This window comes from Solenopsis invicta, chromosome 14, assembly GCF_016802725.1.
Source record: "Solenopsis invicta isolate M01_SB chromosome 14, UNIL_Sinv_3.0, whole genome shotgun sequence".
In the NCBI taxonomy this organism is placed as follows: domain Eukaryota; kingdom Metazoa; phylum Arthropoda; class Insecta; order Hymenoptera; family Formicidae; genus Solenopsis; species Solenopsis invicta.
Genome location: NC_052677.1, coordinates 7,552,161 through 7,563,140, shown reverse-complemented (window position 1 = coordinate 7,563,140; position 10,980 = coordinate 7,552,161). Strand labels below are relative to the sequence as shown.

At 26.8% G+C, this 10,980-nt stretch overlaps 1 protein-coding gene across 1 annotated transcript; it reads left to right on the top strand.

Moving 5' to 3' along the window:
* The first annotated feature begins 4,430 nt into the window (after window positions 1-4,430).
* LOC113006259 lies at window positions 4,431-10,496 on the top strand. The gene is made up of 11 exons (XM_039457648.1): window positions 4,431-4,642; window positions 7,921-8,048; window positions 8,129-8,332; window positions 8,417-8,565; window positions 8,645-8,735; window positions 8,852-9,043; window positions 9,184-9,351; window positions 9,502-9,643; window positions 9,742-9,839; window positions 9,974-10,063; window positions 10,133-10,496. Exons 2-11 carry the CDS (start codon window positions 7,977-7,979, stop codon window positions 10,487-10,489), a joined length of 1,563 nt encoding a protein of 520 aa, XP_039313582.1. The 5' UTR covers window positions 4,431-4,642; window positions 7,921-7,976; the 3' UTR covers window positions 10,490-10,496.
* Window positions 10,497-10,980: the final 484 nt, after the last annotated feature.

Sequence of the window (10,980 nt, the reverse complement as noted above, 5' to 3'; positions counted from 1 at the left end):
GCAACTATCCGAGTTAGAAGATCATTGAAAATTGGAGGAAAAAGTATGATTTCGTAGATTTGCGCGATTGTGACGATCTTGATGAAACGATAACCACAGTTATGGCATGATTATGTGTAAGATATAGAGAAATAAAGTATATTTGTATTGCGAAACTAACTGTCATCTTTTTTCCTAGTATCTTAAAAATTAGAAATATTACTAAAAATGTTTTACATTTGTTTAACCCTTAATCAACACAGGTGCCATAGAGATACAGAAATTGAAAGTTCTGTATCTTTACGGCGCCTGTGTTGATTAGTTTTACTGAAGATGACTCAAATCCAGGGTCAAAATGTTTGAACATTTTATTAATTAATAAATTATTATATTATATATATCTACACTAAGAACTTGGCTTTTACTGACTTCTTTATTTTATTGACTTTTGTCTTTAGAGCCTTTTCTTAATTTGTTTAGTTTTAAAAAAACTCAATGTTTGTTTGAATTTTGACTTATTAAGTTTTATTCTGTTAAATTTTATAAACTAACTTTTTTGTTTTATATTACTGCTCTGTTGGAAAATAAAATTGTCATCTAAGACGCGAAACAATAATTTCTAGACTAAAGAATATCAACGTACAATATCGTATCTGCAATTATATTACCATTGATTTGGATCAAATTTTCCATTCTTGATAAAATAAAGCAGCTCTAGATAATAATGATGCTTCCTCGACGTTTATTGAAAAAGATGTTGATGTTTTTTTTCCAATTCTCACACTTTGATTCACGTTTAAATTTAAAACATCATTAAATAACTAAACTAGTTAAATCATTCAAACTTATTTTAATGGAAGCATGGAATTTTTTTCTAAAAGTCAATTGGTATTTCTGAATATTTCTTCACAAATTCCAGATGCTTTATTTTGTCATGCATAGAAAACAGTTATGGTCTGGAATTGCTTTATTAGATCAAGTGTGAAAAATTTTATTCAAATCAATATCTACGTTCTGCAGACAAAGCAGATCAGTATTTATTATGATTGATTTCTACACCATCCAAAGAAAAAACTAAAGCAAGTACCATTTGTGTTAAAGAATCATTGAGCGTTCACTGATCTGCTTTATCTGTTAAACATAGGTAATATGGTGGATGTATATAATCGATGTGCCAAATAATAAAAGTTATTACCGTATATCAGGTACTAATTTAAAAAAAGATATCAGTAATAATAAAAATATGTAAGTGAAAATAATTATTGAAATAATTAGAAATGTGAAAAATGGTTTTGAATGCACGCCTGTGGGACAGGCAATTTCTCAAAAATGGATCGAGAGAAACTTATGAACGAAATTATACTTTGTCCTTGATATTAGGGATCTTTATCATAATAATTTTATTTGTTATTTAGTTTTTGTTAATGATAAATCCTCACGATATGACCAATTATATACTAATATTGTTAAATGTCAATGATACACCAACATCAGTTATTTCGGTTAACATTTACATATGATATATCGTATAGACTCAGTTTAACATATACTGATGTAATTTAAAATACTAGTTTAGTGTATTAAAGATAGAGATGTGTACATGTTGTTTTATGTTTGATCTCATAAAAAATGATTAATTTATTTATTCCTAGACAACTCTGAATCTCGAATGCTGCATCTGTAATGTTAATTTTTAAAGTTTTACTATAAAATTTTGGACAGATATATTGTCGGATACTAAAGACATCCAATTATCCAGCAGGAATAATAAAAGGACCAGATAAACCAGATATCGTATACTTGTTAAATACTTGCCCGGCACATCCTTAATAATGGTAATAATCGCAGATATTTACATAAATATTTTTTGAAAAAAAAAGATATCACTGTTTTATGTTAAGCTGCAAAATAATTTTATCTTCCAGCAGGAATGATACAAAGTATACAATAAAAAGAGTCATCAAATTCAATAGAATAAAACTTTTTGGTTGGCCACCACAATTTCCATCTTAATCCCATAAGCCCAATATCGAAATTTCTTAAATTCTTTTCATAACTTTATGAGGTCAAAACTTATAAATATTAGGGTGATGTTTGTTTGTCACTGTATTTTCATAAAATTTGTATATAGAATCAATAAACAATTACTAAATAGAAGATAGAAGTAATAAGTTAATACTATATTTATCGATTAAAAATAATAAAAACTAACGAACACGCAAAAATATTTTCTTGTTACAATCGATATACAATACAATGTTAAAGGAAAGAACAGAATATATCAGTATCTATTGCAAGTTAGTACGAGAATGTATATGGAAAAAGATAGACGTTATTTCCAGCCTCTCGAGTAGGGTTAAATATCTCTTTCAACAGGAAGTAGGATGGCGGAAGATAGAAGAGAGGCAGGGTGCCAAACTACAGCGAATAACTCTTCAACCGGAACTGCAAACGAGCCATGTGGCAACGTAAAAGACGATCATAATCGTAAAACAGCAAGGCGAAGCAGATACAAGTTAGCTTCTAATTCCTGCTTTACAACAGTACCATATATCAAGGAATGCTCGTAAAATGCATCAGAGAAAAATACTCGATAAGAGTCTCGAAATATTAATATTGATTGTGGAAACATATTATACAAAATAACATCAAATGTTCTCGTAAGAAAAAATTCTTTGATTATTTTTTAAACCAAACCAAATTTCTTCAAAAAAATAATTTTTATAAACATACAAATAAAATGTAACTAAAAATAAAAATAAAAATTATTATAAAAATATAAATAAAGTATAAATAAAAATATAGCTAACAGTTTGTAAAAGACATTATTAAATAGATTGTAAGATCGTATTATTCGTTTAACATTCAGTTAATTATCAAAATTTTTAATATATTATAAATAGAGAAATTAAAAATAATGTGACAATGTCAAGTTCGTATAAGTGAATAACAGTAAAAGTAAATAAAGGAGTCTTTTAATGAGCAGAGTAAACGATAGAGAATTCAATACATATTTATTTTAAAACGGAAATTATACATGAATAATAACTTTGAATTCTTTCAAATTCAAAGATTTAGTACATGTAAAATTATAAAAACCAAACGTGTTTCATGTTACACTGCGTCTTCATCAGTGGTCTTATTAAAATGCCAGTAAAGTCAATGAATTATTGGTCAATAACATTATTAAATATTTCAATAAACTTACTCCATTGTTCCCGCAAAGAAATAAAAAATAAAATAAAAGTTAAAAATATGATAACGAAACGGAAGATATATATAACGCATTGACCAGCGTACATTCAAAATAGTGTGACAATGTCAAGCTCGTGTAAGTGAATAACAATAAAGATAAATAAATGGCTTTTCAACGTGTAAGTTAACCGGTAGAGAATTTATTACATATTTATTCTGAAACAGAAACTATACATAAATAACAACTTTGAACTCTTTTAAATTTCCAGATCTAAAAAAATTAAATTTTTGATAAGAGAAAGTCCGCTTGAAAAATATCAATGATATTAAATTTTTTATATAATAATTTTATATAATAATAGTATGCAATGGACTGTTTATTAAAAAAATGGATCAACATAGAAATAAACTGCAGTATCCCGAAAGACGAAATTTTTATTGCAATAGGAATGATTTTAAACTCGATTTTTTTCTTTATTGACAATTGTTTTTACAAGCAGAAATTCAGTACTCCAATGGGCAGTTCTTTATCTCAAATAATTGTAGATATAATAGTACTCTAAAAATTGGAAAACAAAGCAAACTGTTAGAGACTTTTAATATTAGACTGCTGTTTTATTTCAGATATGTGGATGACGTTGTGATGACTGCACTGACATAATTATGTAATAAGACCTTGACAATTTATAACTCGTTTCACCCACGGTTGCAATTTACAATTGAAATTGGAGGAGAAAAAATAAACTTTTTAAACGTCACACTTTATAAAAATGACAATAACATAATTGTTGATTGGCACCATAAACCAATCTTTTCGGGAAAGTACATTAATTATTTGTCGATGCACCTAATCTCACAAAAGAGGAGAACAATTATGGGGATGGTTAATCGATCATTCTTATTATTGCATTTGCAACATTATAAAAAATCTGAGATTTATAATGGAAACGTTACTGAACAACTATTATCATTGATTTTGTTTTTGAAACTATTAACGCTCGCTTAAGATCATTTTGTCATAAAGATATGCATAAACAAAAAATAAATGTAAATTTTGTAGAAGAAATTTCCAATGAAAAATTAAATTGGTACACGATACCCTATGTTTTGCATACTTTCTTAAAGTCAATCAGTGAAAATAACGCTGATTGAATCAGTGAAACAGTATGTCACGGACATTCAGTGAGTATTTACTGACGTTTAGTAATACTCCCACCTTGGTTCTCAGACTTACAATTTACTGATTTTAGTCAGTGGAAGTAAGATTTCACTGCAAATCTGTAACCGCGAGCCAATAAGAGCTCAGTTTGTTGCTGCGCGATATATCCGTTCTTTTGTCCGCGGTGTGCTTGTGTCGTGTGTCGTGCCGGTCGTGTCGTGCATCGTTCGTCGTACGTCGTAACTGATACAAGTTACAACACGTTAGCTGCTATCCGTCCGCATTGTCCGCAACGATCGACGGTATTTGGTAAGTTCGATGCTTTTATGTGGCATTTTATTATATTATTATAATTATAACATTTTATTATATTCATTATTGTGTGTATTTCGTTATCATAACCATTCTTGTAGTGTTTTATGTAATACGTAGTCGCAGACACACACGTGAACTTTTCTCTTTTTATCTTTAATATTTATTTCTCAATTGCAGACTAAAATGAGAAAAATAACAAATTTGTCTATTCAAGAATTAAGAACAAAAATCGAGGAAATAACAGATGAGGAGACACTAGAATATATGTTTATATTTAAAAATTGATTAAATGTCATCTTTCCTTTTTTACATATTTATCATTTCTATTTATTTATTTTATTTCTTGATAATAGTAATTTATATATTATTATAATATTATTATAAAATAATAAAGTTATTTTTAAATCATGTTTATTAATATTACAGGTGTAAAAATTTCATTAAAATATATCAGCAATGGAACCTTTGAAATGTTTTATGTGTCATAATACTGTAAAGGGGGAGTTAAATGGTTTAGCAAGACATTTTACAATAGTACATGGTTTGACACTCAAACACGGAATAGATAAAGTTGGGTTTCAATGTGGTCAAAAAAATTGTTATCGAAGATTTCTTTATTTTTACTCTTTAAGAGATCATATAAAGAAAATTCATTTTTCTCGAAAAGAAAATTATAACCTTTCTGTAGAAAATACAGAATCTACTTCTTCGTATGATGATATAATTATTAATGAAAATGATGCAAACAAAATATCTGAAAATTCAAATAATGTAGAGTCCTTAAAAATTTGTGACAATTTTAATTTAAGAGATTCTTTAATAAGTCTAATAATTAGATTACAATCAAAAGTATCAATGACGAGAAGCATTATAACTGATATTCTTGATGAATATGAACAAATAACAAATAATTTGTGTTTATCATTAAAGTTGAACAATTTTTGCAATCTAAAGAAATGCTTCATGACCCTGATGTTAATAATTTATTACATTCTTTTGAAATAGATAAATCTTTTGAAGGTTTAAGAACACTTGAAGAACAAATAGAAGTTTTAACAAATAATACAGAATATATCAAGCCTTAGGAAATATCTTTAGGTAAACGTATAGAAAATGCAATTGATAAGAAAACAGCCACTTCTGTACCAAGAACAATTCTTGAAACTTGTCAATATGTTTCTATAATAGATTCTTTAACAATGGTGCTTAGAAATAAAGACATACGCGCTGTAATAGAAGCAGAGAAAGAATCAAATGATGGCATTCTTGCATCTTTTATTGATGGGCAGCATTTTAAAAATCATCCTTTTTTTCAGAAATATAAACTTGCCATTAGAATTCAACTTTATTATGATGAACTGAAAATTGTCAATCCACTTGGTTCTAAGACCGGTATTCATAAATTAGGAGTCTTTTATTATACAATACAGAATCTTCCATCTCACATGAATTCTGAAACAAGCAGTATTCACGTTTAGCTTCTTTGTTGTCATGTTGACATACAAAAATATAAAATAAAAAAAATATTAAGTCCTTTCTTAGGAGATCTTGTAAAGTTAGAAAGTGATGAAGGAGTTGTTATACTTTTAGAAGGACAAGAATATATTTTGCGTGCATCATTGACTGCATTTGTTGGGGATGGATTAGCTGTCCATGAAGTATTTAATTTGCTAGGTCCATCTTCTAATTTCTTTTGTCGAATGCGTCTTTATACTAGACAAGATTTGCATAATGGTAGCATAGAAATTAAACAATCAAGAAATATGGCAGTTTACAATGAGCACTTAAATTTACTACATAATGCAAACTATAGCGATAATGCTAAAACGTTAACAGGAATGCATGGAGAGTGTTGCTTACATTCATCTCGTTTCTTTCATATATGTAAAAACCTTATTTTTGATCCAATGCATAATATTCTTTGTGGTATTGGACCAATGATATTAAAGTTAGTTTTAATTTGTTATACTTTGGAAATAAAATTGTTTCATATAAATGATTTTAACAACAGAATAGCATCATTTCAATATGATTTTGTTGAAAGAAAGAATAAGCCTTCGGCAAATTTCAGTGAAAGAATATTGCGTATAAAAGGGCATACTTTAAATCAAAAAGCTATGCAAATATGGTGTCTTCTTCGCGTTTTCCCTTTCTTAATTTCTGATTGGGTCTTGACAGGAGAAGAACATCTACAGCTGATTCTCATTTTGCTAAGAATTATGGAAATCGTATTTGCGCCAAAAGTTACAGTTTCTCTTATGTCTTATTTGAGAGCCCTCATTATAGATTTTTTGGAAACATTCAAACAACTTTTCCCTGATGTACATATGATAAATAAATTCTATCATTTAACTCATTACCCAGATTGTATGTTGTGGTCAGGACCTCTTCAATTATACAACTGTATGCGTTATGAAGCCAAAGATAATGAAATAAAACTAAGAGCACAAAATGTTCATAATTTTAAAAATCCACCGAAAACATTAATAAGAATTGTTCAATGTTCTCAAAGTGCTAGATGGGGAAAAGGAAATGCCACAATTATTCGAGTTGAGCCATTAAATGGAGAAACAGTTACAGTGCAAAATTGTCAAAGTCGTACATATTTACATGATCTAGGATATGTTGATACTGATTCTATATTTACCACTAATGCTATAAAAATAAATGGTGTGGAATTTCGACTTAATTTATTAGTATGTCTTAAAATTGATAAACAAAACGGAAAAAATTTGCCTCTTTTTGGATGTATTAAAGAAATTTTAATGTTGAATAAAAATGAAGTATACTTTTTGACCACATTATATAAAACTCATTTATTTGATACTGATTTTAATGCCTATCAAGTCGATTGGGAAATGCATAACATTTCACAGCTTTTTGTGAACTGTCTTAGTCTTGCATATTACAAACCATTATCTATCTGGTCAGAACCAACATCCAATAATTTTTATGTTAGTCTCCGTCACATTTTATTATGATGGAAATGGAGTTTTTTTTCATCGCATCATTTTAGCAAAAAATGTAAGATTTATTTATTAGTCTTTAAATATACGTTCAAATCATAATTCTATTTCAATATTTCATTATGTATCACATTGAATTTTATATTAAGTAACTTGTAATTTTTCAATAGATTTTTCAATAGAAAGCCCTCAATTATTTTTTGTACAACAATATTGATCTTTATGTTAAGCATTTTTTCTATTGTGATATTTTACTATTACAGCTGTTATTTTTATGAATACATTACAATTTTTGTTAATCTTTAGATAAAAAGATCGAAGGCTCCTCTTTCCTTTTACTCAATGCACAGGATTTAAATGATATGAAAATAAAGAAAGGACCAGCAAAAAAGATTTTAAAATTTCTTGAGGAATGTTCTCAAACTTCTTCTGGGGTAATGTTTTACTTACTAATAAAGTAATCTTTTATACATATAATTTTTCCGACATTATATTTTTCTTTTTTTCTTTTTAGGTTGCTAAACGTGTGGAGCAACTATTGGATACAGAAGAAAAAATAGAAATTGTTGGACAACTAGGAGAAATTATTTTACCTGCAAATATTGACTCTGAAAATTGGACAACAATTGCTGAAATACCATCTACCAGCAGCAATATTGCTTCAGTTACAACTGCAACTTTTAATGAAGAAATATCTATACCCAAAGAATCTTTTTTGGTATATTCTTTTTTGTATCAGAAAATTAAATTAGCGTTTATAGTCAAAATATTTTTAAAAAATTAAAAATTTTATATAATGCAGCGTTTCACAACTGTTCGTAAGACGCTTCTACATCATCCGCAAGGTGCTAACGTTTCGGCAGCTGCAGAAGACATATTTACAGAAAGTCATAGACGAAGCCTTATAAGAATAGTAACTTCTGAATTAGTAAAAACACACAAAGTTAACTAGTAAGTTTTGTATCTATGAAATGAAGTTGTATTCAATTAAATTTATATTTTTATGAAATTTTGTAAAATTGTCCTGCAGCTATCCACCTGAAGAAGCCAAAGTAGCTCTTGCCGAAAGTATTGTAACAGAATTTCCAAAATTACGTGACCCCGAAACAACTAAAGGATATGTAAGAAAAAATTCACAAATTATTTGTTATTTTTTAAATATAAACTATTTAATATATTTTTCTGTATAACTGTTATATAAAATGAATTATTTATCTTCTTTTTTTACCATTTTAAGGAACTTTACTATGATCCATTTAGTAAAAGAGGTTTTATTGAATATCGTCTTTGGACAATTAGAAAAAATATTTTACCTGCCAAGAAAAAATATACTGCAAAAAAAAGAAAAATGGGTCAACCTTCATCCTCTGCAGACAGTTCAGATGACGAAAATGATGACTTGCTTTCTGAAGATTTGTATCAAGAAAAGGTGCGTTATGATACTTTTTTGGATATTAATAGCTTTCTCTAAATTACACAAATACTTTTTTTAATGATAGATACTCTTATGACATAGAAAAAAATTATTTTCTTTTAATTTTCTACATTTTTATTTGATATATTTATCAGATTTCATGGATAAAATTTAAAGTACCGTCTAAAACGAATAAATCTGCAATATCAGAATGTATGAACATTACTATGAAAAATCGAAGAAAATGGATTTTAGAAAATCTTCCTACAATAGACGAAATATTTGATCAATTTCCTCGATTAGCTGATTATTCTGGTCAAATGGTAAGTAATAATATTTTGACTTCATAATTTATATTTGTATTAAAGAGAAACACATTTTATTTTCCTTTTTTGTTTCTTTTAACATTAAGAATTTATGTATTTATAATAAGTATATTTTATTTCACTTCATTTCTATGTTTTTGATTACAGATTGATGAGGAGTTCGACAGATTGTACAGCGGAGCTTCTGATAACTTTTTAACAAAATCTACATCTTATGTTCCTAGAATTCTTACATACTGCAACACAGTGAGACAAGATTTATATAGAGTTTCAAATTTTATTGAAGAAGGTATAGTTCAATTCTCTTACTTCAGTTTTTTTAAATATTTTACATTATTTACATGTATATTAAAATACTAATCGCAATTATTTTATTTTATTTTATAGAAAATCTTCGTGCCATATTACTTTTAGCACATTTACTCCCTGTGTCAAATTCATTGAGGAAGGGAAAAGGAAAAAAGAAGGGTGTAACTTCAAAGAAAGTAAATATTTTGAATATATTATATAATTTAGATTATGATTTATTTATAAATATACATAATTATTGGAAAAGCTTTATCTTTAAATTTAATTGAATAAAATTTAATTTTAAATTATTGAAATCACTTACTTTTAGAGTTCTAATAAAGAAAATATGAGGAAAGAGGATTACGACGATGTATATTCTACTACATTTCCTAATTCTTCTTTAATACAAATTTGGCCCGTAAGTTTTGTTAAATATTCATTTTAATTTTCTTCATTTTAATATTCATTTTAATGTTCTTTTTTATAGGAAGGATGTAGCATGGAGAACAAAATAAAGGAAATGAAAAAAGAGGCACAAGGTCCAATTCAACCTTATATTATATTAATCAAAGGAAAAAGTTTAACTTATTTTGTTCAGACTGATAATGTTACATTGACTCCAAGTATCAATTCGCCAATCATAGCACTTGATTTATTATTCAAGGTACATTATGTTTTAAATGTTACATATCCTATAACACTACTAAACTTTTTCAGTTTCTTAGAACATTATTGTTTTAAATGTTCATCTGAAAAAGCACATGCTTTTGTATCTTCTATTCATATTAATATTTGTAATACCACACCAATATCAAATGTGATAGATAACACATCAGATACATAAATTTATTCAGCAGTTTAATTTTATTTTATAAAATAAATATTTATGTTAGTTGTTTGCAAAATTCTATAAATTTATGGAAAAAATTATTTTATCATTACAATTTATGTTGTTTTTCTTAATAATTTTTATTTTTGTTAAAAATGATATACTTAGTTTGCATTTTATATAATTTAATAATGCATAAATTTTTCATTTTTATTTGATATATCATTTATTTAGTATATAGTATTCATTTATTTAGTACATCATATAACTTTTTTGTTTCAATTTTCTTGCATATGTTGAAAATAGTTTTCAACTTAAAAAAATTTTGCAAACAATAATATTATTTTTATATTCATTTATTAAAATATATTAATCATATGCCCATACAATTATATATATGTATGTATGTGCACAAATTATTATATATATATATATATATATATATATATATATATATATATATATATGTAATGTATCATTAAATTTTCTATTTAATGTATATTAAA